We start from the raw sequence: 27,992 nt of genomic DNA, 5'->3' as shown, positions 1-27,992 counted from the left end.
TATATTGTGGAGAAGTAAAACATTTTAGTCATTAATAAAATATAACTGTTAATAGTACATCAATAATCTGCTCACTAAAAGCTGTATAAACAATGAGTTATTTAAATTTTTCACTAAACCTCCTATGATTCCATCTTCTTTCTTAGGAAACCATTTGGAATGCATTGAATAAGACTGATGTTATTAGTGGGATAACTTTGAATCCACAGATTTTATTTCTGAGTCATATGCAAACTTGAAAATTGTCTTATAAGTAAAAAAAAATTGCTTGCAGTACACCTCAATCGCAAACTGCTGCAATAATGTGCAGTGAGAAGAGACCCTAAAGTCTGAGTGTAAAGATGGCATCTTAGTGTAATTTGTCTCAGACAACTTACTCTTGGGAACATGACGAGCCCTGAGTATACAGGGTGTATTTCTTCCTTTCACTGTGGTGTCATTAGCCTGTCCTTCACATGCGTGTTTCCCTCGCTGTGGTCTGTAGTCTTCTGTGTCATCTTTCTCACTCATAAGTGCTGGGCATTCATACTGCAGAAGAAATAGTGAGTAAGGATGATCTTATTTCACTGAATTTTAAACTTCGCGTGTATACCAGTGCAAGAAAAAAGGTTGTAACTTCTGCATTTAAACTTTACCTTTACCTTTGCCCACTTCTGTAGAAGTCTCTGGCTTGACCAGTATAGTAGACTACATAAAATTACTTAATTAGTAATAAAAGCAATAAAATTAATTGATATAAAAAGAAATGGTTTCAACCTAGTAAAAACACCATTGATATTAATGTTTAGTAAAATTGTTTTAATGTGACTGGATGTATGTTGAGTTTATATACCAGACCATTGATTGACAAGATGTCCACCAATTTTTTAAACTATGACTTCTATGAGTTAAGATACCAAGTGTTCTACTTAATAAATTGTCATGTTGTTCTATTTCCATTTATCTTTCATAAAACCTTTGCTTTCATTAGTATATTAATTTACTTAAAATTAATGCTTTTGAATTACTGCTACTACTTCAGACACAAAGGTGTATAGGAGATCCTATTGTAGGAATGCTATAGAACAAGGTTGGCAAACTCTGTAAAGGGCCAGATAGTAAATATTTTAGGCTCTGTGCAACATATATTCTGTATGGAAACTATCCAGCTCTGCTCTGGTAGCATTAAAGTAGTCGTAGACAATATATGAACAAGTGAATGTGGCTGTTTTGATAAAACTTTATATATAAAAACAGGCAGCAGTGGCCTTGCCCTGCAGGCCATACTTTGCTGATTGCTGTGGTAGAAGATATTAAGATGATATTATAAATGGTAAAGGTAGGAAATAGGAGCGTCAGAAAACAATTGAGAGAAGTGGTTGTTCAATATTATTTTCAATTTCTTTCAAATAAGGAAACAAATTATTACTAGATTGCTTTCAGATAACATAAGGAGAGAACATTTATAACCTGAACCAACTGTGTGATATGCAATTTTTATCTCAGACTACTGAAAACATCCTGGAAGCTGTATCAGGATACAGCACTTGAACATATTTAAAGTCCTTATTGTAAAGCTGGGGTCATGAAACTATGAAATATGAGTCAAATCTGGCCAGTCACCTGTTTTTGTAAATTTTATTGGACAACAGCCATGCCTGTTGGTTTATGTATTATTTTGGCTACTTTTGCACTACAATGGTAGTGTTTCTCAAACTTGTCCATATACCTCTTCTAAGTAAAAAAGAGTTTAGAGCTCTTTTTAGACAGAGGGAGAAAATTTTCTACTGTCCTTGATCAGGTTAGTTTGACATTTTACTTGAATTCTCTGTTTACACTCCAAACATGATAAATACATTTATTTATTCATTCATTTATAGAGACAAGGTCTTGCTCTGTCACCCAGGCTAGAGTCAGTGGTGTGATCATAGCTCACTGTAATCTGGAACTTCTGGGCTCAAGCGATTCTCCTGCCTCAGTCTCCCAAGTGGCTGGGACTACAGGCATGTGCCACCATGCCCAGCTAATTTTTTTTAGTTTTTGTAGAGACAGGGTCTCACTTTGCTGCCCAGGCTGGTCTCAAACTCCTGGCCTCAAGCAATCTTCCTGCCTGGGGCTCCCAAAGTGTTGAGATTATATACATGAACCAGTGGGCCTGGCCTGATGAGAGAATTTAACCATAAAGTGATTGAGATCACAACTGGCCTAAAGCTCACTTGGGTTTTCTAATACTTAAGAAAATTCAAGGGCCAAGTTTACTTCCTGTTTGTTGGCACTCACCAAGGCCCTCAACGGTTTCTGTCATGGACCCTTTCACAGTCTGGTGAAGCCTATGGACCCCTTCTCAGAATAATGTCTATAAATGCATACAGTAAAACACATAATGTTTTGAGGGAAACCAATTATATGTGGTTTTCAAAACATCTTTTAAAATTAAATTTATGATGTAGCAATATTGCTTCTTTATCATGCATTAAATAAAGATGGCATGGGAGTTCTGATAACTTCCACAACTGTCATATGATATGAAGATGTCTATGGTTTCTATTGAAGACAAATTGACAGCCTGCTAATTCCATGACAGTTTGTTGCCTACATTCATAATTTAAGGAATTGCCAAATTTTAGAGGTTAGTAAAAATAAAGATGTAATTTTTTCCTTATCTTTACATTCCACAAACCCCTTGGAGTGTTAAGAACCTTTGCTCTAAAGTGTATATAACAAGGTATCCCTGTAACAAAAGCACTTGTACCCCTTGAATATTTTAAAATTTTAAAAAAATTCTAAAAAATAAAGTATACATACATATATATGGCAGGTTGCCTGCAAGTTGAAAAAATATAACAAAAATAGATGAGAAATAAGATATATATGTGTGTTTTGTGTGTGTGTGTATATATATAAAATATGCACATACTACATATACACATATTAGAGCTTCTAGAAAATAATGCCTTAACTATGTTATGTCAGCTTCCAGAAAAAGTACCTTTAGTCTTATACCTTTAGTCTTGTAATCATTTATGTAACAGATACTTACCTAGCCCTTGGTGTACATAAAAACTCATTTGAAGACAATTTTGGGTTTTTTTCCTCAAAATCAGACTTGAATGCTTATAATATCATGATCCCTCATATCCCTCATAAAAATCTAATAACTATCTCTTAGAATTTATTATAAGAAAAATATTCCTAGGGGGTAGGGGGGCATGTGTAATATATGTAACCTTAACACTTGTACCCCCATAATACGCTAGAATAAAAAAAAAGAAAAAGGGTATAACAAAAAAAAAAAAGAAAAAATATTCCTTTTCTTAAATCATCTGTTTCTTGGCCTTAACTACCACAAAACTTAGAGCTAAATTCATTGCTTAATTGTAGAAATGAATTGAAATTATTTATACTTTTTGCAAACTATAATGTTACATTGTCATCTTTGCTAGGATCTGTTGATGATGGAGCAAGTGAAAGACTTTGCTGCTAATGTGTACGAAGCTTTTAGTACCCCTCAACAACTGGAGAAATGATTTTTCCTTCAAGAAAAACCACAGTGGGATTCATTTGCTTTAAAAAAAAAAAACACACTGAATAAATCAGCTATACCTAGAGTAATAATTTGTTACCAAAATGCCTAATAAAAATATATTCTTAATCAAAGTTTTCATTTCATAATGAAATAGATTCATTTGGCATCTTAATATATTTTTTTAAATTCAACAGACCAGTTTTTTGGGCATATCTAAGTGAACACACATGCAAATATCAGAATTGTCAGTAGTAGGTTCCCCCATGGACATTGTTTCCAAACTGACTAAAAACTAATGTAGATACTTTTTAATTTATATATTATGAAATGCAGTGTACTTTGACATTAATATTGAGGAAAAATCTGTTGGGGAAGTAGGTATAGAATATGTGAAGTTCGGAAAATACCCTATTTAACTAATCATACTGTTTCCTGGACTGCCATAAACAGAAGTGATTCAGACTTTTCTCTGGCTGCCCTTCAAAGGAATAAATTATTTGTCTCAAATATACCTTCATGGACGACTTTTCTTCTTACAGAAATCAGTGGATTGTAACACCTATGATCAGCTATTTTTTCTTTACTATTTCTTTGCTATATTTTCTAAGGCTTTATTAACGAGCCTTAGAAAGTTACATGTTGATTTAGAGGCTAAAAATGTTTACTCACATCTGTTATTAATTATATAGTTTTATTCATTTGTATGTAAATAATTTTAATAACTTTGTATTGATTTTGAGTACAGTGAATATCTTATTGCAATAAACTATTTTAGTAAAATATGGTTTTGTTGAGTTAATACTTTTCAGCGATTAATTTACATGTCCCATAGCATTTTTGCTATTATTTTTGAAGAGAGAACCTGCTAGTTTTCAAGTTTCATTTTAACTGATAGTATACTTGGTACTTTCTTTTAACTTGTTCATTTATAAAAAAATAAATAGCATTACTTTCTGAAAAAGAAGTAACTCATTGTCTGTTGTAGTAAATCTATAGTTCTGCATTTAGAAGGGTAATTAGGGTAAAAATAAATGAATCATTATGTATCATTAGTATATTAGATATATTTTTCAGTAATACAGAATATTTTCAGTAGCATCATTTTATGTTCCTCCAACATAACTGGTAAAGCTGACTGGTAAAAGGTAGAAAATGAATTGTGAACTCTCTTCTAAGGCCTGCCAACTGCTAGGGAGTCCATGTCTACAATTAAAAAAAGGTAAAAGTGGAGAGAAGGGCAAATGCTTCTCTTCAAAATTTGACAGAATATGATGATATTATCATTTCTAATAGGGTGAAGGAAAAATTGCATTTTTGGAAAATTAGGGAATGTGTGTATAATGGGCATGCATCTCTTCCAGCAATATTAACCCAGGATTTCATCCAGGGAAAATCTGAAACTCAACAGGTGGTCTTATAAGGACAGAAATTTGATCAGCTAAAAATTTTCACCCTGAATTATCTGCATCTCTAGAGCTGTGGCAATTGAAGAGATGACAGAGTAAAAACCATATGTATTTAAAGTTAAGTGGCCTTAGACATAACAAATTGGCCTTCTAGAAGTACAGCAAGAGCCCTGTCATCTAAAACTCTTAGTTGTTTGGTTAATCCAGGGTCATTTAAAGCAGGGTATCATTATATATACATATATATATCATTTTCTTAGACATTTTAAAATATAAATATTCTTTATTTGCCATTTGCTATAGGACCCAGGTTTTTTTCTGACTTTTCAGTATAGGTCTGCTGAGCTGGGATGTTGGTGGTACAGTGGTTAGCATAGCTGCCTTCCAGTATAAGCCCACTGGTAGGTGTTTTCTGATTATCTTTCTTGTACAAATCACATACGTTACATTACATAGGTGTGAACCAGAGGTGCACAATTCTTGTAGATTTTTACTGTATTTCTTCACAATCTTTTAGAACTGTTTTCCCCACACTTTTAATTTTTAAAGGAAACCCACTGTTACCTAGTCTTTCCGAAGAATTCAACTTGACTTTCATAGAAACTACAAGTCTTTACATTCATGTCATTGGCTTATGTAATCACTATAAAAAGTTCAACTGGCATAATCAATTTGGTAACTGTATTATTTTCCTAGAGCTGCTGTAACAGATCACCACTGAGTGGCTTAAAACAACAGAAATTTATTCTCACAGTTCTGTGGCAAGAACTCTAGAATCAAGGTGTCAGCAGCAGGACCATGCTCCCTCTGCAGATTCTAGGGAAGATCCTTCCAGTCTTCCCGTGCCTTTTCCAGTTTCTGGTGGCCCCAGGCATTCCTTGGCTTATGGCAACATAACTCCAATCTCTACCTAGTCTTCACATGGCCTTCCTCTCTGTGTGTCTCTGTGTCCTCTTCTTTCTCAAGGATATTCTCAGTAGATTCAGGACCCACTTGCGTCCAATATGAGCTTATCTGAATACATACCTTAATTACATATGCAAAGGCTCTATTTCCGTGTAAGAATACATTCTGAGGTTCCAGGTGGACATATATTGTTGGGGAACACTATTCAACCCACTATGGTCACAAACTCAAATAATCCTTGGTAAAAACACATTGCAGCAAGTGGGAATGGAAGGGTAGGATATGCCTATTTCCTGATGGTCTTCAGCTTACCCCAGGCATCAATCAGAATGCTTCTCCAAGTAAGTGGAGAGCATCAGTTAATCCAGTGACTTGGTTAAATGGAGATTACTTAAAACTGCTATTATACTTTTACAAACTTATATAAATGTGTTTGTTACTGTATATATGAGAAAATTGATATGAGTATTTTGTTTGGAAATTAAGCAGGAAGATTATCTTACCAGGTCTTTTACTTACAAAAATAAAATGAACAGAAGGCAAAACATCTGTCATGTTTTCTGTTGTCCTAATTCATATTTATTTGAATAACCTGACCTTTTAGAACAATTATGTTGCTTCAATAATGTCATTAATAAGAAAATGAGATAAAATTTTATTAAAATTATATCCATATTTAAAATGGTAAAATCAATGTCTAAATTATTCAGTCTAACAATCTAGTTTGGTTTGCCTTCAATATTTCTCTAGTCATTAAAGGTAAATCAAAACTTACTGAATTCAAATAAGGCAATTTTGAACCTATTAGTAACTCTAGGAAAGAGTTTAAGTGGTTGGAAGATAAAAAATACTATTGGGTTTAAAAGGTAAAGAGAGGCCTGATTTTTGTTTATCCTCATCATAATTTTTGCCCTCCATACCACAGATAATTTTTAAGAATTTGCTGAGGTGTTTTTGAATCCTTGCTGAGACCTAGTTCTAGTACATTTCACATGTAAACAAAATACACCTTAAATAAATTTAAATTTGGGGTCTCATACTTTCTTATATAGCATCTGGTTATTTGTGAACTATTTTATTAGCACCTCTAAATACTGAGCTGTATTTTGTCATTTAGCTCCTTTATAGCTCATTGAACCCTGTAATTTTAACTACTATTTGCTTAGATATTTCCATCTGTCCCCTTTTTTCTCAATTTTAAAAGGTAAAGATGGACAAGGTAGGAATTTAAGGGGTTGACAAGTTTTAGTCTCAAAAATATCATCTTCAAACAAATGACCCTTTTGTGTTAAGATTCCTGTAGCACTATTTGGTTCAGGTTTTGTTTTGTTTTGTCTTGTTTCCTTTGTTTTTTCTTAGTCTAGTTTTTGGGATCATATAAATCTATGCACATTGGGTCTCTAGTAAAATGTTAATTGGGATTTAGGACTATTATTTATTCATGTAAATTCTTTGGCATGATTTCAAAAATTTAATAGCCAGTTGTGATGGCTCATGCCTGTAATCCCAGCACTTTGGGAGGCTGAGGTCAGAGGATCTCTTGAGCCCAGGAGTTTGAAACCAGCCTGGGCATCATAGCAAGACCCAATCTGTTTTAAAAAAAAAAATTAGCCAGTTGTGGTGGCATGCACCTATTCTCCAAGCTACTTGGGAGGGTGAGACAAGAGGATCACTTGAGCGAGGAGTTGGAGGCTACACTGAGCTATGGTCACACCACTGGACTGCAGCCTGGGTGACTGTCTGAGACCCCGTTTCTAAAAAAGTTTTTTAATGTTGGCATGATTTTAGGTATATATAGTGAATATAATGTATATATTATATATATATAATGAATAGTGTCTTATTTCACTATTTGAAAGCTTTTGGGAAACAGATGTCTACATTTAATTAATGTGACAAAATGTAATCTGTATCACTTCAAATAAAGATAGGGCTGTATTAAACACCTTTTGTGGAAGAGAGTTCTTTAATCAGTTTTTCTTTAAATGTCATCACAATCAGTATTATTTTTGCTTCATTCTCAAGGAAGATCTGAGCAGACTTCCTAATTTTCAACTAGGTTTTCAACTTCAATTTGTTTGAAGGCAAATACGACAAGCAAATTTATGATTTAAGTTGTACCTCAAATTATCCCATCTACAAAAATAGACCCATGCCTACAATTTCACACCTTCTACTCAAAAAAAAAAAAAAAATCTGGAAGAATGTGTACTAAAATATTAATAGTGATGATCCAAACAATAATTTTTATGTTTGAGCATCTCTGTATACTTCAAAATATCTACAGTGTATATACCTCAGTTTTATAATTGAGGGAGAAAAATAATTTTTTTACTAAAAGACAATTATTGGAAGCATTGAAATACATATTAGGCCAAATTTATTACATACCACCTATATTAATACGCCAGGGCTAGCATAACAAATAATCACAACCTGGGTAGCTTAAGCAACAGAAATTTATTTTCTAAAAGTTCAGGAGGCTGAAAGTCCAAGATCAAGGTGTTGGCAGATTTGATTTCTTCAGTGATCTCGCTCCTTGACTTGCAGATAATGCCTTCTCAGTCTTTATGTGGCTTTTCCTCTGTGTTTTTGTATCCCTAGTGTCTCTTCTTTGGCTTATAAGAACACCAGTCCTGTTGGATTAGGGCACGACCCTTATGAACTCATTTAACCTTAATTACCTCTTTAAAGGCCCTATTTCCAAATATTAGTCATGTGCTACATTACAACTTTTCAGTCAATGACAGATCGCATATATAAGATGGTGGTCCCGTGAGATTATAACGGAACTGAAAAATTCCTATTGCTTAGTGATTTGTAGCCATCGTAATGTCACAGCACAGCACATTCCTCAAGTGTTTGTGGTGATGCTGGTGCAAGTAAACCACTGTGCTGCCAGTCATATGAGCCTAGCACAGACAATTACGTATAGTACAAATGCTTAATAAATGGTTTACGTATTTACTATACTATTTATCATTTTAGAATGCACTCCTACTTATTAAAAAAAAAAAAGTTAACTGTAAAACAGCCTCAGGCAGGTCCTTCAAGGGGTATTCCAGCAGAAGGCAATGTTATCATACAAGATTATAGCTCCATGGTTGTTGCCGCCCTGAAGACCATCCAGTGGGACAAGATGTGGAGGTAGAACACAGTGATATTGATGATCCTGACCCTGTGTGGGCCTAGGCTCATGTGTGTGTGTGTGTATGTAAAAGTGAAAAATAAAATAAGCTTTTTCATATTTTTTAAATACTTTAATAAAGAAAATATTTTTGCACAGCTGTACAATGAATTATTTTAAGCTAAGTATTATTACAAAAGAGTCAAACATTTTAAAAAATTAAAACTGAGGTTAATTTATTATTGAAGAAAAAAAATTTTTTATAAATTTAGTGTAGCCTAAATATACAGTATATAAATTCTACAGTAGTGTACAATAATGTCCTAGGGCCTTCACATTCAGTCACCACTCATTCACTGACTCACACAGAGCAGCTTTCAAGCTCCATTCATGGTAAGTGCCCCAAACAGGTGAATCATTTTTTTTATCTTTTATACCATATTTTTACTGTACCTTTCCTATGCTTAGATATGTTTAGATACACAAATACTTAACATGGTGTTACAGTTGCCTACAGTATTTAATACAGTACCTGCTGCATAGGTTTGTAGCCTGGGAGCAGCAACAGACTACACCATAGCGCCTAGGTGTGGAGTAGGCTATGCCATCTAGGTTTATGTAAGTGCACTCCATGATGTTCGCACGGTGAAACTTTTCTCGGAACATATCCCCGTCATTAAATGATGTTTTACTGCACAGTCACATTGAGTGTTAAGGCTTCAACGTAGATTTCGCGGGGGGGGGGGGGGGGGGGACTCAATATAGTTCATACCACCACCAGTTCCTACCTATTCTAAACCAAAAAAGAATTTCCACCTCTGAGTCACACATGGAAACAAAATCAGTGCGAAGAGACTTTAACGGAAGAGTGCACTGGAGAGTTAAAATGGTTACGTAGGTAATTTAGGAAAAAAATTTTGAGTGAAAGAGAGAAAAAGGGCTGATTTGCCTAAATTACTTGATTTCTCTTGTCCAATTTCACATTTGCTTTCTCCAAGTGGTACAATGATAGAGACCTGACATTGCCGAGTTGTAGGTGCAACTGCAGCGTCAGCCACTCTGCAGCACTTTAGTTCACACTTGTCAGTGCTAGAGCCCAGCCCCACTTACAGGGCAGCTGATCAACGGTTAGCTGTGGCAGTTCTACCACAATGCCACTGTGCTCCAAAGAAACCCATTTAAGTGGTTGTCCATGGCCCAGTAGTTCTACCTGAAATTAAAAACATACATACAGTCCATCTCTTTGACTCACCTACTTTCTATTCAGAGGGAGTGATTGGTATTTCCAAAACAGCAGTGTAAATAGGCAATTTCTTTTTTACCTTTAGTGATTCACAGGGTGTTTTAACTCCTATCCACTTGAGTGAATCCCTCTATCTTGTTTTTATATTCTTGCTTCCATATTACTCTCAAGAAGGAAATAAAAGTGTACAGAGGTTGTGGAAGAAGAATTGGAAAGGTAGAATGGAGTGTCAGAGTAGGGAAAATGCTGAAGAGAAAATGAGTCTGGAAACAATCTGCCCAACTAAGGCCTGTCCAGTTCTTACACAGAGTCATTGCAGAAAAGTTCCCCTCTCATCCAGCCACTGTCCCTCCCCAGATCTTCCTATAACCTCTGCTAATCCACAATACATAAATGTGACCATTACATTTGATTATTACTCTGTTTTATATCTTTAGTCTTAATGATGATACTAAGTGAATTCAAATAAGTAGTTCTCTACATATTCTAGGGTTATTTTGAACCACAAAACTTTGCTTATCAGATTCAAAACATACGAACTTTGTCTAGTTAATCCAATAAAAAAATTTTAAAAAATAGCCCATGAACTTTTAAATTATCTCAATTGGTGCTAAGAAGAACATAGATAAAATTTGTAAATAATCAATTTCATACCCAAGCTACTAACCTATAATTCAACATTAGATTTGAACTCCATCTCCTTTCTGCCTGACCCACTACAAGTGTTAGAGATGAAATGTGGAAAGGTGATGCACGAAGAACCATCTGGACAATTCACCTCCAAAGAGATCATTCATTTCTTAAAGAATAATGCCAGACCTGGTGGTTACAACAGCTAGATTAATCTTTTACTTTCTCCAAAATGCTTTCTAAACTTAAAATAGTAGGGTCAGGACATCCTACTTTTTTTCAGATGTGTTCTGCAGTAGCGTGTCAGGGAAAGCATCTGAATTGCAATTTTATGAAAAGAATAATTTTGGGTGCATGCAGTGAATTTGAACAAGCTAGAATGACGGTGAAGAATAATGTCTACTTTACAGTGATATGCATGGAGATAAGGTAACAACGGATTTATCAGTTTAGTTTGCTGGAAAACAAAAAGTTTCAAAGGTTTTAGCCAAACATTACCATTGATGGAGCTCATTTTAAAATTACTCTCATGGGGTATAAAAGGAACACATATCAGGCTCCCCTTAAATTTAAAAGTTATGTTTTCATCGGGATACTTTACTCAGCAATTTAAAGGAACAGTGAAGGTAAAATTCCCTCTTACCTCTGTTGCCCCCCCAGTAGCTTTGGGCTGGCCAAGAAACAGCTTTCCTGATGTGGGCCATTTAAGAAAAATGGCATAGACCAGTTTTTCTTTAGGTTTGGATGTGTACCTAGTTAAAAGAAAAAAGAAAAAGCATAGTAACAAAGACATTATGCCTCATGTCTCTCATCATTTATGGGAATTATTTTACAGAGATACTTCCATTTAGTAAATGTTTACCGATGTCTACATTAATAGAAGGGGAGGAAAAATAGCCCCATGCTGGTATGAAAAGCACCTCCCTTCCCCACTCCCCTAATACTAAAAGGAAGTAAAGATGTTCCTGGGCTAGTATTCTTCTTCATCCCACTGCTCTCATGGAGCTGAAAAGGGGTGGGGGTGAGTTAAGGGGGTGCGATGCCAGAGCTTCGCGGCTCCCCACGTGCTGATTCAAATTTTTATACTCATTAATTCAACAAGATAACACATGCATGTGTCAACACCTGGCCTGGTACTGTGCTCAGTGTTAGGGATACAAAAGAAAACAACACACACACAGTTCTTGTTCTTATGGAGCTTAGACCAGTGGCAAAGGCAGATATTAAATAATCACACAAATAATATGAAAGTGTGGTTTTTGATAAGCACTATGCAAGAAAAGGAAATTGAGAGACCATAACAATAGGATCTCTTCAGATCAGCACTGGCAAAAAGCCTCCCCAAGAAAAACGACATTTAGTCTGGGACTTAAAGGATGAAGAACAAAGGAAAAGGTAAGAGGAATATGCTCTAGACAAAGAAAACCATTCATTTATTCCTTCAATTATTCAACAAATATTTAGTGAAATCTTAAAAATTCTAGTCATTGTTTTAGAGCTAGAGATACACCATTGAACAAGGTCCTTGTCTTCATTGAGCGTACATTCTAGTAGGTGAAATTAGAATGGACAAATAATATGTCAGGTGATGATTCAGTGCTATGGAGAAAACTGAAGCCAGGTCAGAAGGATGGGCATGCTAAGTCGGAAAAGAAGGGGCTGGGAGTGTGATTTTAAGTAGAATAGTCAGGAAGACCTCTCTGAGGAGGCAGCATTGAGGAAACCTGAAGAATGAGAAGAGCCATGGGGCAGCCATGGGAGGATCTAGAGAAAGAAACTTCCAGGCAGAGAATAAGGCAAGTGCAAGAGCCCCAAAGTATGCAAGAGTATGCTTGGCCTGTTGACACAATAGCAAGGCAGGCAGAGTAGCTGAAGAAGAGGGAGGGAGGGGCAGGTGATAGCAGACAAGATCAGAGGCTTAGATAAGGAGCCAGATAAGGCCTTGCAAACTTCTATAAGAACCAGCCCTTTCTCTGAGACTAGAAGCCACTGGAGGAGTTTGAGCATGGAAGTGGCATAACCTGACATTATTTTAGAAGCTTACTCTGATTGCTTTGTGGAGAACAGATCAAAGGGGCAAGGGTAGAAGCAGATCAGTCAAGAAGTTACTGAAATAATCCAGGCAGGGGCGAGACGATGGAAACCAAAAGGATGAGAGTTGCCACAGAAAGCATGAGAAGTGGTCAGATTCTGGATGTATCTCAAAGGTAAAGGTGACCGCACCTGCTGATGAATTGGCTGTGAATGTAAAAGAAAGGGAAGTCAACTGCTCCAGGGCTTTGGGCCTGACAACCATCTAAAAGGATGAAGGCTCGGTTAACTGAGATGGGGAAGACTGTGGGAGGAGCTAGTTTATAGCAAAATTTCAAAAGGCAGGACTTCAGTTCTGGACATACAGGTTTAAGATGCTTATGCGTCCAAGTGGGAATGTTGAGGAGGAAGTTAAATATATGAGGCTGGACTTCAGTAACAAGTCTGCACTGGAAATATACATGTGGAGGTCGTCGTTGTGACATTTAAAGCGATGAAAAAGGATGAGATCACCTGGGGAATTAAGAAAAGTAGAGATGAATAGAAGTCCAAGGACTAAGCCTCAGGGCACTTGAAGAGTTAGAGGGTAGGAACTGAAGTGTTATCAGCAAAGGAGACTAAGAAGGAACAGCCAAAAGGTACAAAGGAAACCAGGAGAGACTCACTGATCAACTGAGGCAAATGTTGCCAATAAGTTCAGAAAATGAGAACTGGGAACTAACCACTGGATTTAGCAAGGGAGGCATTATCATGGGCCTCGGGAACAGCAATTTTGTATAGTATAGGGGCAGAAGCCTACCCAGAGTGGGTTCAAGAGAAAAATTGGAGAAATTGTAGATAGCAAGTAAAAACAATTCTTTCAAGATGTTTTACTGCAAAGGAAAAAAGAGAAATGAGAAGGTAGCCGGGAATGTAAGTAGGATCAAGAGAGTACTTTTAGGCCAAGCCCAGTGGCTCATGTCTGTAATCCTAGCACTTTGGGAGGCCCAGTTGGGAGAATCACTTGAGGTAAGGAGTTCAAGACCAGCCTGAGCAACATAGTGAGACCCTCATCTCCACAAAAAACAAAAGAAAATTAGCTGGGCATGGTGGTACATGCCTGAAGTCCCAGCTACTCAGGAGGGATGAGGCAAGAGGATCACTTGAGGCCACAAGTTTGAGGTTGGAGTAAGCTATGATGACACCACTGTACTCCAGGCGACAGAGTGAGACCCGTCCCTTCCCCTGACAAAAAAGAGTTCTTTAAGATGAAAGAAATAACATGCTTAAATGCTGATGGGAAAGGATCTAATAAAGAGGGGGAAAATGAAGATGAGCAAAAGAGAAGTATTGCCACAACAATCCTTGGGTGGATAATTTGGGAGGGGATCCAGGACACAAGTGTTGGCCTTCAAGCCAAAAGTAAGCTAATTTTACATTGTGCATGTTGTGTGTGTTTCTTACGTGTAGCTGTCTGAGGACAGGCACTGAATAAGTAGTGCTGAATTTAATGAATGTTGATGTTCTGTCAAGTGAGTATGATGGAGGAAGAAAGGGTTAGGAGTTGAAGACGTGTGTGAGGGATGGGCCAGAGAATCTGACCTGGATGGGGAGAAGAGGGACAGAGGAAGGTGACAGGGTTAAAGATGGTATGATCCTTGGATTATAGATCCCTCTGGAAGCTGAAGTGCTGTGTGGCATGAGCTGAAATATAAGAGGTGACAGGCAGTAAAATGTTCCACATTGAAGCCATGGAAGGGTGCAGTAATTGTAATGCAAGACCTAAGAGGTATGACCAAAGGAAGGGGTCACAGAGATAGAGTGGACAAGATCCCTAGAAGAGAAGAGGAACAGTGAATTAGAAGAACTGTGAATATAGATGTTAAAATCACTAAGAATTATGTTAAGAGTAGTTCTGTAGACAGGGATAGTAAGCTGAAGCTAACCTCTTAAAGGCTTCTCAGAGTTGACCTGGGAATCTGCAGGTGACTACAAGGAGGGGAAGGACACGATGAACCCAAGGGCAAGGGGCCCCCATGGTAGGGAGGGAGAGCAAGACCACTCGGGTTGCAGAAGCCAACAGGAGCCAGACTCATGGCTGTATGAGCCACATCAAACATTTTGGCTTTTATCTTTATTTATTGAAAAAAACACTTAATAGAATAGTGGTTAATGATTATGAAGTCCCAGATCAGACACCCTCACCACCTTCAAATATACAGACAGAAGCAAATTCCAAAATCATATGTAAACTATTCTCTGTAACATGAAAGATTGGTTCTGAGTCCTCACTATGGCTTCTCCCAGATCCAACATTCTAAAATTCCACAATTATTTGCTTCTGTCTAGATTACCTTACTTCATTTTCTTCAGTGGATTGACAATGTTTTTAAAGTCATAAATGAAGTCGATTGAAGAACATTTAGTCTAATCATTTGGTTTATATTTGATTAGGCAGTACTCAGGTAGTTCAGAAAGTGAATTTTCAGAGCTTTACTAATAACCACCTTTATTTATATATGTTAAGACTCCACATTAGAAACCATCATATTTGAAAAGTCTTATCAGATACTCATTGGCATACAGAACATTCTCAAGCTCAGAGAGAGACTTGAGGAAGGACTTTTAAAGAAGATACCAGTTAAAAGAAAAATTAGTAAGTTAACATTATTAATTTTAAAGAAACTTCAGGTTTACATTTATTAGAATAGTATGAACAAGTAACAAGTTTTTTAATCAATTAAAACAATGCTGTTATTTTTGGCTGATTTTTTCCATTTTAAAATTTATTTTTATACACATAAAATTTACCATCTTAAACTTTTTTAAGCATACAGTTTGGTGGTATTAAATACATTCGTAATGTCATGCAACCATTACCACCACCCATCTTCATAACTGTCTTTATCTTGTAAAACTAAAATTCTGTATCCATGAGATAATAGCTCCCTATTTCCTCCTTTCCCCCAGACCCTGGAAACCACCATTCTACTTTCTGTCTCTTTGGTTCTGACTATTCTAAGTACCTCATATAAGTGGAATCACATAGTATTTGTCTTTTTGTCACTGGCTTATTTCAGTTAGCATAATGTCCTGCAGGTTCATCCATGTTGTAGCATATGCCAGAACTTACTTCTTTTTTAAAGCTGAATAATATTACATGGAAATATAGAGGAAAAATTAGCCGGGCATGGTGGCGCATGCCTGTGGTCCCAGCTACTGGGGAGGCTGAGGCAGGAGGATTGCTTGAGCCCAGGAGTTTGAGGTTGCTGTGAGCTAGGCTGACGCCATGGCACTCTAGCCCAGGCAACAGAGTGAGACTCTGTCTCAGAAAAAAAAAAAAAAGAACCAAGGTGAGAGTGAGGGAGCATCAGGGGGTTCCTGTGACAGGTGAGAGGTTGGCTGGTCTGGTCGTGGGGGTCACCGGGGTGCACCCCGCAGAGGAGACACAGTGGCTGGCACCACTTGGCCCAGACTGCAGACGAAAGGGTCTTCCCTTCCGCACGTGGGGCCTAAGGGAAGCGCCGTAGGAGAGGAGGGCAGGAGCTCACGGACCTGACTGACCGTCCTCGTCCTCGCTGTTGGCCCCCAAGCCTCCCTGGGCGTTGTCCGGCTCTGTGGCGCTCAGCCCCCCCCCCCCACGTGTCTGGCTCCCTGCTCCTCAGCGTGGGAGCATTTCATCTGTAAACTAAGGGTATTGTCGTCTTCGTTAGCGCCATTATTGCTGTTTTTTAGGATTGTTTGTGAACAGCATATTAATTATTTGCAATGAGTGCTACCAAAGATTCTAAAAATATTTTTTTTTTGGCCTTGATTAACCATTCATCCTTTTTGAAGACCTGTTTTCATTCTAAAATATACATAACAAATTATTTTCCAAAAGCTGGAGTTAAGTTTTAGTATGCTACGGTTTTTATCAAGAATTTGAAAATGTATTAGCCGGGCACAGTGGCTCACACCTGTAATCCCAGCTCTCTGGGAGGCCGAGGATCGCTTGAGCTCGAGGAGTTCGAGACCAGCCGGAACAAGAGCAAGACCCCGTCTCCAGTTGAAAAAAATAAATAAATAAAGTAAAAATATAGTGAAAAAAATAAATAAATAAAATAATATTACATGATATGTATATTCCACATTTAGCCGTTCATTTATCAATGGATATTTTGGTGCTTCTGCATTTTAGCTATCGTGAACAATGCTGCTATGAACATGGGTGTACAAATATCTCCGAGACCCTGCTTTCATTCTTCTGGGTAGACACAGAAGTAGAATTGCTGGATCATATGGTAATTCTATTTTTAATTTTTTGAGGAACTGCCATACTCTTTTCCATAGCAGTTGTACCATTTTACATTCCCACTAACAGTGCATATGGGTTCCAATCTCTCCATATCTTCACCAACAATCATTATCTGTTTTTTTCATAGTAGCCATCCTAATGGATGTGAGGTGGTATCTCGTAGTTTTGATTTGCATTTTCCTAGTGATTAGTTGATTAGTGATTAGTGATTAGTTATCTTAAGCTTCCTGGCCATCAGACAAATGCTACCAGTACAGTTGTTATCTAGGTGGGGAGATAGATTCCTGGTACTTCCTGCTTAAACATCTTCCCAGAATCCTCTCTATTTTGGCTCATTTTTTTGTTTATTATCAGAAACAAAAATCCAGATTGGTTCGTTTTTAATCTAGTATTTTTCTTTGCCCTCAGGTACCTCTCGCTTACTAATTTGATGAGATGCAACATCAACAAAAGTTAAAATTTACAGAACTGACTAAACCGTGGTCTCTGTTTTAGATTAACCATTTGGCATTTTTCAACTGGTCTGAATGGCTTACAATTTTTGTAAGAGCTGACTAAAAATTAGCTAAAATTTTCCCCTCACTGGGAGATAGCTAGAAATGATTTAAGCTCAATTTGATCAACAATGTGTTCAAAACTTGCTAATTCTTCCCTTTCTCTTTAGAGTAAGCTTAGAAAGTGCTTTGTATAGTTAGGCATTCGTCTGAGTTCCCTTTTTATCCTACTCTTCCTCTTTATATACCTGAGAAATGTTAAATGCTTTCCTCTATCAAACAGCCCTTGGTAACGAGAATGACTTACCACACATCTGGGGTGATGGTGTCATTCTGGGATCGCCAAGGTTGGGTTTCATAAATAGCTTCTCCGTTGACTTTTAGCCAGGTCCCCATTTGCCTTAATCGCTCCTCAAAAATTGTAGAAATGATGCCATCTAGCGTGGGCCCAATATTCATCAAAAAGTTTCCTCCACATGAAACTGTTTCTACAAGTTGCTAAAAAATTAAGAATAAATGTAGTTCTTAGGTAGACAAAACAATTCCATCTTTAATGTGATAATACATTGTATTTATATATTTATATACATATATAGTCACTGTCTAGAAGAGTAAACACAAAGGCTAGAATAACGCCCTGTGTTTATAGGCCACTGAGCTATATAAAATATAAGAAATAATTCCCATACAACCACATCATTAAGAATATTACAGTAATAGCCACCAGAATTTTACTGTACCTTTACCAATTCTTCAATTGTAAGATAGTCACCAATTCCAGCATCCCTCCTATAGCCCCAGGAAAACTTGTCTATTGTCATGCAGTTTTCCCATTTATGTGGCAAAAGATGTCCTGGGTTATATCGATCGGCGCAGGTATAGTAGCCACCATGCGTACAGATGCTACCCTTTCCCCAACGGTCATTGGTGACTACTGTGTCCCGAACTGGGCTGAAATGAAAAGGATAATTTTTTTAAGCAATATATACACAATTTTTCCCTTCACATAAAAGGATATGTCACTGAAAAGAGGTCTAACTGAAATACACTCGTGTAAAAGGACCATGGCATAACATAGCGGAAAGCCCATGGTGCTGAAGACAGACCAGCGTTGATTGGAGTCCTGGCTCTGTGACTTTCCAGCTCCCAGACCTAGACATTTTTCTCCCCAATGACTGAATAATCTCATACATATATTCTAGCTTTTCTTTTTCTCTTACAGTTGTGTCCATTGACATTATGTGAACAATATCCCCACGACAAAACTTATCATTGGTGGTACAGTTAGAGAGGACTGCACTCGACTGAGAGGAGACAATTTTGAGTCACAAAGGGAGGTGGATGGCTCCTAGTCTTTTCCCCCTGGGAGAAGTACCTGAAGACATTGCTATTTTAAATCTCAAGAGTTCTCCAGAGTACTGGTATTTGTACCCTTTGTGGGCCCAGGAAGTATAAATAGAAGAAGCCCTGCCTTCGTAGCACAATACGAGGTGCTTTCTAGTACAAAGGTAAATTTGCTCCATATAGTCTAGGCCTAATGCCTAATGGAGGAGTTCAATGAGAACTCACTGTCATAACGCACAGCCTTGAACATGCTAGGAAAGAACAGGAAAGAGCAGGAAGGAGTGAGTACTGCTGATGAAGGAAAAGAGGAGACAGACAAGGCTGACATTAGTGGGGCAGCAAAGATTACCAAAAGATAAGAGACAATTAGGGGACAAAAAGAAGCCATTAGGGGATTGAAAAGTACATAATCAGAAATAATGATGAATAAATAGTTATCCCAAAATAGGGGCCAAAAAAGCAAGAGTAGAAGATAAAAAGGGGGACCCCCAAAATTAATACCTTCAAAGATCCTATGATTTTTACTGATTTCAAAATCAGATTGAGTTGTATTTTGCTCCTGATTTATTTACTCTTGATTATTTTGAGGGAATGTTGAACTATCTAATAAGCAGCATTTACAACGATTTCCTCCCCCTCATGCCGCCAGTGAGCATAAAAGGAAATATTTCAAGCAGCAAGGGAATTACGGTGTTATAAACACCTTAGGAATGTTTAAGGTAACTGCAGCATTGCAACCGCACACACACCTGTCATTGTACAGCCAGGCTAAGAAGCCCGTGCTGTTCCAGTAGTGATCCGGCGCCCCTCCGTCACCATCCGACCACAGGACCTCGGGCCGATACTTGTTCACTAACTCATAGAGCTCAGGCAACATCTTAGAAACTGGAAATTGTCGCTTATGGAATGAACTGGATTCGTCCTCGAGGAAGAGTGGATGAAACCATTCAAAAAGGGAATAGTACAGTCCAAAATGCAGGTCAGTTCTGTTCCTAATGGCCACCTCAAGTTCCTTGACAATGTCCCTCTTCGGCCCCTCATCGACTGCATTCCAGTTCCAGGAATACTCTGAACCCCACAAGGTAAAGCCTGAAAAATTACAGTGAAAACCCTTGTAAGCACATCAATTTTATTTTAGTAAATTTCTACCTATACAAATGTCCAAAATAAATCAGATAATACACAGGATATATAAATAACTGCTTCTAAAAACACCTGATTTATGGCAATCTTTTTCATAGTATATATTATTTTATATGAGAAACAAATGAGCATTTAAACAAAATGGAACTGAGGTTTTTAAAAGCAACTTTCAGGGTATGCCAAAAGGTTGAGATGGTCTGATCTGGCTCCAGAACTTTCTCTCCGAGACTTTAAGGTTCTGGAGAGCTAGCATCATGGCTGTGGTACTTCCTGCTGTATCCCCAGCCAGCTGCTAGCAGAGGGTGCCCCATAAAATAAACAATCAACAATATCAGATTATAGCTAAGATGGTAACATTTTCCACATCTAACATGCTAAACAATGACTACTACTATTTATAGTGAAGATTCTGAGACACACTCCCGCTAGATTCTTATTTGTCTTCTAAACCAAAGACTGGAGTCTATTGTCCAGTTTTAAGATTGTTTATTTTATTATAGTGTGTTTATTAGAACACTGATGATTCAGGTATAGTAAATCTCTTTTAACCTGATTATTCATTTAAAGACATTATTTCCCATTAAGTAGTTCTGTACTTTAAAAATGCTAACTATGTGTAATCTCATCCTACTGTAGAGTCATAAGCTCACATGTTCCTCCTTGATAAAATTACCCCAAAGTGAATAATTTACCAACTAAATGGGTAAGAAAAATAATGTACACCATTACAGAAACACTCTGAAATAATTCATTTTTAACAGGAATTTGCAGTTATATTTCCAGCTGTTCTATATAAAAATGTTACAAGTATTTCTTAAATACTTAAGAAATAATACAAAAGCCTCAAAATTTTCAGTTGGCGCCCAGAGGCATAAGGACATTGTTACTGTTCCACTAAAATCTAAAAGAATCTTTGAAAATAGACATTCATAAGACACTTTTGCTGAAACACTTTACTCTTGTAAATTAAGACAAGTCGAAGATTGATTTTAAGAGGCTTTTAAAACAGTTTACTCTTGTTCCAAAGACGTTTGTGGTCAGCTTCAAAGCAGTGTCAATATTTAAAGTCATACTCAAAATTTTTCAACTTGACAGGCCCTAATGTCAGGCAGTGCTAAAACCACATGGGTCTTCAGTTTAATATCACCACCATAAATAAGCTCACATAGTGATCTTCCTTCCTGGGTTTAGCAGTACATTTTCCATAAGCAATGAAAACATCTGATAGCATGAGTCCTAGAAAATCTATAAATGTGTATCTCATCTGTCCTCACAGATTAAGTTGTTTTTTGATTTAAAAAATGTTTTTTTTAATCTTTTTTTTTTTTTAATAATACTTTGTGCCATACAACTTGGGGAAGTTTCTAGAATCAGGAAATCAACATGTTCTCAAGCAAATTCACTTTATAAATATCCATCTCAGCAAGAGAAACAGCTGTAGGAGACAATCATGAAGCTACCAGAATGTGGCCAAAGGGAAAAGTATTCTAAGATAATTTTAGATTTTTGGCTGTGGTTCTTCCCTCCTACCCCCCTCCCATCCCTGGAGAAAACAATGAGGCAAAATTTCTTATACCAAGGCAAAGATAGGCACGCAAAGAAAATTATCTAATGAATTAACATGTGGTTGGGACAATAACAATTTGTTAATGCCTCCTTGGTCTTATAGATACTGGAATGGTGATGGGCAGAACCTATCCTGTTAATGTAGGACCACTGTGGTTGCTTTTAGATATTCTTCCACCACCTCTGATATTTCTGGGCACCATTACAATTCCATAATCCTTTTCCCTCCAGGTGATCTGTGTCACTTCCATCATTAGCAATTCATCCACCATTTACACCACTTGGCCACCCAAGACTTGGCCAAAAGTGCAGTCAGGTGTGTTGATAATGATGCAAGACTACAACAGCATAATCCCCAAGGTACCTTCACAGAATGCATTACAGAGAAAAGAAACAAAAGAGTGCAATTCCAATTATAAACTTTGACTTGCAACCCACACCACCCTTCAAATATCTTTAATTAAATCTGAGAACTCTTGTTAAATATGCATATAACAAAATGTGACCATCTTTCCTCTGTATCCCTAATGCCTCTCAATGTGGGTAGAACATGTGGTCCTTAAATTATAAGCGAATGCCAGCTACCACTTATGGTTGCTCCTAAGAGAAAACTGTGATTTCATATGGACACCCTTGCTTTAGTTCCTTCTTCCAAAAAAACGACCTTTATTTCTTAACCATTATCAGTATTTGCAAACACTGTACTTACTTACCTTCATGATGTTTGGAAGTTAAGACGATGTATTTGGCACCAGAGGCCTGAAAGATATCTGCCCACTGATTGGCATTAAAAAATGTTGCCGTAAATAGCGGTCCAAAATCTTCATATTTGAAACCAGAAGGATAATTATCTTTCATAAAGTTCACATACTTCTGTCTCTTTTCCTTTTGCCAATACCACCTAAGGAGAGGAAAGGAAATAGCACGTGAACACCACATACATAAACATTTGAAATAATTGCCTAGGTCCCTTTACTATTTTCCCCTTATTCAAAATACAGTATTACCCAGATCCTCTTTCTCAAATTCCTCATCATTAGCTTTGGCTTTAAAGAAAGCTTATGCAAACCAGAACGCCCCTCTCAATATCCATTCTGTCTCCCTATGAAAGCCACTCAGCTCATAAACTAGAGCATTCTAGGCAACCCAGCCACCCATTCTCTCTTAATGCTTCATGTTTAAGTCACAACATGTAGTTTGTGTCTTTACACATTGTCCTTTGTAACATAAGTGACCAAGGCTTCATGCATCTATGATATTCACCGGCAGAGAACATGTTTTGGGGCAGGGCACAGAAAGGGAGGCAGTAGTAAAACTAAGAAGGTGCTGTCATTTTAATAAATCAACTCGGTCTTCAAGGATTACTTATCATATGTGTTCGTTCTAAACAATGGTATATTAAACCTAAACTATTTAAGCAAGGCTTCATAAGGAAAACTATACCTAAAACATTTTAGATAACTATCTAAGCAGTAACTAGCAGTAACTATCCTCATGAAATATATGCAAAGCCCATGTCCAACCCATGTCCTGTTTTCTCTACCACCACTCCTTCATAGGAGTATTTCTACAGGATAAGCAAATCCATAATCAGCACTATATCCCCAACCATGATGAGGAGGCTCTTCTGACTGAGATCACTAAGGACATGATATGTGATAAGCAATGTTTTTTGCTGGCCCAAAAGTCATACGCATACTTTCCCAGCCTCCATGGCAGCCATGACATGGATGAGAGACCCATGCTGGCCAACAGAACTTGAAGGGAAGCTGACTTGGGATTCTGGAAAGGGCTCCTTTCCTAATGAAAGAACTGGCCTTCCTGCCTTTGGGCAAGGCCATGTGCAGTTATGATGCCTGACTGCCATTATGTGACCATGAAGGGACAAGTCCACAGGCTGAATATGACAGAAAAGGCCTGGGTCTTTGATTTCATCAATGAGACAACTATTTTGTTATATGAAGTAATAAACACCTATTATTTGGGTTTTTGATACCTTAAAGTTAAACTATCCTAACCGATCCATGATGCATGTATTTCACAGCTGAACTTTGAAGTGTTACCTCAGTTCTTGGGCTCTGGGCTTGGAAGAGTCACAAGCCTTGGCCCCATGCTGATAGGAATAAGACCACCAGGCTTAGGGACCCCATTTCTGAGGCTGTGGAAGGAGAGGAGGTGAAGGACTGCTGCCTGAGCAGGAGCCAGAGATAAGAGCAGAAGTTAAATGACTAGTTGGGGGACATTCCAGCAATCTGGGAGTACAGCAGACTCACGCCTTAAAGCCTGAGGGCCTCATGCAGCTTGACATGAAAGCCATCCATGGCTGTAAAGGAAGATTGCAAAATGTCAGCCCAGGAGAAGAGACTCAGGCTGCAATTCTTAAAAACACCAGTTGAGCTCCTTCCCTCCCCTTTCTCAGTAGAACGCCTCGGGGAGCTAACCTCCCAATCTCTTTGTTCCTCAATGGAATGGGCTACAGCTGCTGAGTTCAGAGATACTATCTGTACATACCTTAAGGTGTAGTTGTGCTTTGTAACCAGCTATGTGTTTCCAGTTTCTATAGATAAAAGAGTAATTAGCTAAGACATCCTGTGACCATTAGGGGAGACTTAAAACTTCTATACATTGTAACCCATGAGCTTTTCAAGTGAAATCATTGTAATCGATAGCATGAAAAAGAGAATAAAAACGGTGCTTATTTTCAGCCACTGCCGCCTGGCTTACAGGAATGCTGGTGGTCCCCTGATCTTCCCTGCACCCTGTCACCTTTTTGTGTTGTGTCTTGTCTCTCCCATCTCTTGCAGTGCATACTGCCCGGGGACTGGTTATATCGGGGACATCTCGAACCCGATACCCCGCGATGGAGAAAGATGACAGACACTCAGCAAGAGCTGAAGAATTTATTGTAAAGAAACTTTAAAGATGCAAAGCAGAAGATGTTTCCTAAGGGGAAATGGGCCTGTCTCTGTGAGTAGTGAAGACACCGTCTACTTCTGTTTTTCCTTTTATATGTTAGCAATTTAGGCAAGGGTTATAATTATTCATAACTCTACATCACTGTTTTGGGGACTGAATTCTTTCCAGCTATGGATATAGCTTAAGGGTTATGTTCCACTCATTCCTTTCTCCAATATGTGTGATGGGGAAAGTTACCGTTTATGGTGTTTTTCTGTTTTCTGATTGGTGGTCACTTTTCCATGGTCTAATTACTCTGTTCTTTAAGATTGAAATAACTGTTTCCCCTGGTTATTTTTCTGTAACTATTTTCTCCTTACTGTTTTCCTACAAATGTTTTCTCCTTTCTGTTTTTCTGATTTTCATTACCTCTCACTTGTTTTTCTGTCCCTAACAGCATCATCTAATTTGAACCTGCATTCTCCCCTACAGACTAGCCCCAAATTTCATATTAAAAGAGAGGAAAAGGGGCACATACAGTAAAGAGTTCATTATTTATATATGGTATTTAATTTCCATTAAGAACAGTGAGATATATTCATCTCTACTGTTGACTGCCCAAAAGTCAAATTGGTTGTGGGGAGCAGAGGTTTAGAAAGGATACAAAGAGAAACCATAAATAATTAAAGAGTCTTTCACAGGGTTAATGCACTTCCAGACCACCAGGAATATGTATTCTACATTGTTCAGTATAAGAAGTTATCTTTATTGTTCTATGTCAAAACGAACAATCATGTGTTCATTTATGGAAAATTAACCATAGCAAAGAATAAAATGACTCAAAACTAGCTGGTTTATTTTGGCAGACCACTAGTCTTAATTAACAAGTGTCAAATCCACCAATATATATTTAGCTAATCTTCATGGTTGAACAAAATGATAATATAAGATACAATTTAGGAGGAAGAAAATCTATTATGTACCTCACTAATCTGAAACATTTCAAAAATAAACTCAAAATGCCTTACAGCCCCAAACATACAAATAAAGATTTATAACATTTTTCTGAAGTAGGTATGTTTAGCAATATATGGTGTAGGAAGAAAGTCCCTTGTTTTACAAGTTGATTTTTCTTTTAATTACAGGAATAATTCTCCATAGCTTATACTGGGTTTTTTTACATCAACTGGCCTAACATAACAAGAAATGTTACTGGTTGCAGGAAGTCAATCTCTTTGCAATGAAGGGATTGAAATATGCTACTCTGGCCTGTAAAATAATAGTTAAGATAAAAGTTAAAGCTCTTGAAAAACAGCAGGTGCGAGAAGAGCACTTTGACTTCTGTGCTGTTCCTTAAGAGCAGAAGATGAAATGCCAGCGTGAAACAGACTCTATACCAGAAGGAAAGGCAACATCCTTTATCTTCAAGAAAAAAAAAAGTGGAGACCAAAAAAAAAAAAAAAATACTGTACAGGTCTTGTTAGAAAAACGCTTACCTTTTAAGCCTCCTCACACCATTTAATTCTTGCAGTCACAAGGGCAGAAACATTCAGTGTTCACCCAGGACGAAGTACTTAGACAAGAAACCATACATTCGACACCCGGAAATGCGAAACTCGGTTTAAACAGCGGGGGGCGCGGGGAAAGGGTGGCGAGAGGGGGTGACTCGGGCCAGGGGGCCGCAGGGGAGGCCTGGGGCGGGGGTCCGGGGAGACGTAGGGAGACGGGCACTCACCAGAACCACTCGCTGCCGAAGCTGGGCACGGAAAACACGCCCCAGTGGACGAAGATGCCGAACTTGGCCTGGTCGAACCACGCGGGCAGCTGGCGGGCGTCCAGCGACTCCCAGGTGGGGTCGAAGCGCGCGGCGGCGCTGCGGGCCGGGCGCGGCGGCTGCAGCAGGAGCAGCGCGAGCGCCAGCGCCAGCCCGGGGAGCGCGGGGGCCCGCATGTCCCGGCGCGGCCGCCTTCCGCGTCGCCTGCTCCGCGTGCTCCGCCGCTGTCACCTGACCCGGCCGTATCTGGGAAAGGGCCAGGCTCCGCGCTGGGCTGGGGCGGGAGTGGCCGCTGTCGGAGGCACCCCAGGCCACCCGCCGCGCTCGCTTGCATAACGAAAGAGGCCAGTGTTACTCCCCCAAAGCCAGGAGTGCGACTGCTTAGCTAAGCCCCCCAGTCTGTGCGCTTTGAGGGGACAAAGTGGGTCTGGGCCTAGGCCCTGTGACATGACCTTTTCAGAGACCGCCCTGGGGACGCGCCTGCACCACTGACAACACACAGGCCGAGGCAGGGACCTCGGGAGAGGCCCTCCCAGACAGAACAACCTAGATTATCCTCAGCCTTGGCATTAGCCCGCGGCCCCTCCCCCACCCCCCAAGCTCTGGGTATGTTAGAACTGTGGCTGTCAACTTGAATTTGTGTCAGGTGAGAATCCAAGCGTTTCAGATTCAGGACAGCTGGATTGGGCCCCAAGATTCTACCCGAGGCCCAGGTGATTCTGATGTTTCTGGTCAGTGGACCAGACTTTCCTGAGAGTTCTGCATTAGAAAACAAGATGATCTGAGACAAGTGAAACCAGTGGAATGAATGTTTAAGAAATCTGCAAGCTTGGGAAGAAACCAGAAACTTGGAATGATTAATCAAAGGGCATTTCAGAAACTCATCTCTTCCACCTCTTAAGTGTTTTTAGAGGAAGCACTTCTTCCCCTGCTAAATCATTACCCTTCTATGGGCCAGTTGAAACGCAGCCTCCTCTCTGAAGCTTTCTGCCACCACCCTCCCCTCCCAGAACCGTTCTGCTTCCTCCTGCCTGTTGCCATAACATCTCTTTCCAACCAGTAAGATGGGATGCCACTCCACTCATTGTCTTGTAGCTAGGTGGATACAGGTCTGATTTCCCAAAGTGGACTTCCCTTCTGTAGTCCCTGCATTTACAGTAGAGCCTGGCAGGGAGGCGCCCTCCAAACGTTTTTGTCAAAGCTCCCCAGTGAACCGGGGTTCTAATTATTTAGTGAATGATATGACACTGTGTAGCTGTTGCCTGCATCCTCCCATCTCTGCAGAGAAACTGGACATGGTCTTGGTGACAATGTACCGCTGAGGCCCTGTCCCCTCATCAGCAACCTTTCCCTATGTGCACCCCAGTAGCAAAAAGTTTCCATATTCCAATGTTACAGCGTAGTAAATTATTGACATTTCCACATGTTTCAGTTAAAGAGTGCTGATCAAACCTTCCACTCTGCATAATGGCCACTTGGGTCATTTGTCATTTCTCTTGAAGGCAAAGAAACTTTTTTGTTAGTAAGTACAACCTTATCATAAAAGTATAGTTTTTATAGAAAATACTGAAAATAGTAAGAATCCTAGAAATACTGGGTTAGGTATTGATGTTGGATTTGGAAGGACTAGCAAATGGTATTATCTGGAAATG

The 27,992-nt window shown here is 38.6% G+C and overlaps 2 protein-coding genes across 5 annotated transcripts in view; one reads left to right on the top strand and one right to left on the bottom strand.

The window, feature by feature from the left end:
• Window positions 1-5,155, top strand: part of PEX3 (peroxisomal biogenesis factor 3) — a 39,123-nt gene extending 33,968 nt beyond the window's left edge. The window contains exon 12 of the mRNA XM_012768517.3: window positions 3,423-5,155. Within this exon, the coding sequence (XP_012623971.1) occupies window positions 3,423-3,506 (84 nt within the window). The 3' untranslated portion in view covers window positions 3,507-5,155. The remainder of the gene's footprint in view (window positions 1-3,422) is intronic.
• FUCA2 (alpha-L-fucosidase 2) lies at window positions 3-26,602 on the bottom strand. 4 transcript variants are annotated; one of them, XM_076002912.1, is made up of 7 exons: window positions 26,302-26,602; window positions 22,385-22,572; window positions 19,712-20,051; window positions 18,365-18,569; window positions 17,926-18,116; window positions 11,461-11,569; window positions 3-528 (listed from the first exon to the last, which is right to left on the bottom strand). In XM_076002912.1, the coding sequence occupies exons 1-7, from the start codon at window positions 26,514-26,516 to the stop codon at window positions 184-186; spliced, it is 1,593 nt and encodes a 530-aa protein (XP_075859027.1). In that variant the 5' UTR covers window positions 26,517-26,602; the 3' UTR covers window positions 3-183. The 4 variants fall into 4 exon arrangements, with proteins under 4 accessions (XP_075859027.1, XP_075859026.1, XP_075859028.1 ...); XM_076002911.1 differs by having other exon boundaries at window positions 18,359-18,569; window positions 26,302-26,601; XM_076002913.1 differs by lacking the exon at window positions 3-528 and adding an exon at window positions 8,182-8,453 and having other exon boundaries at window positions 18,359-18,569; window positions 26,302-26,600.
• Between the last annotated feature and the right edge of the window lie 1,390 nt (window positions 26,603-27,992).

Source organism: Microcebus murinus, chromosome 5, assembly GCF_040939455.1.
Source record: "Microcebus murinus isolate Inina chromosome 5, M.murinus_Inina_mat1.0, whole genome shotgun sequence".
In the NCBI taxonomy this organism is placed as follows: Eukaryota; Metazoa; Chordata; class Mammalia; order Primates; family Cheirogaleidae; genus Microcebus; species Microcebus murinus.
Note: the sequence above shows the minus strand (reverse complement) of the source record. Positions and strands in the feature narration are given on the sequence as shown.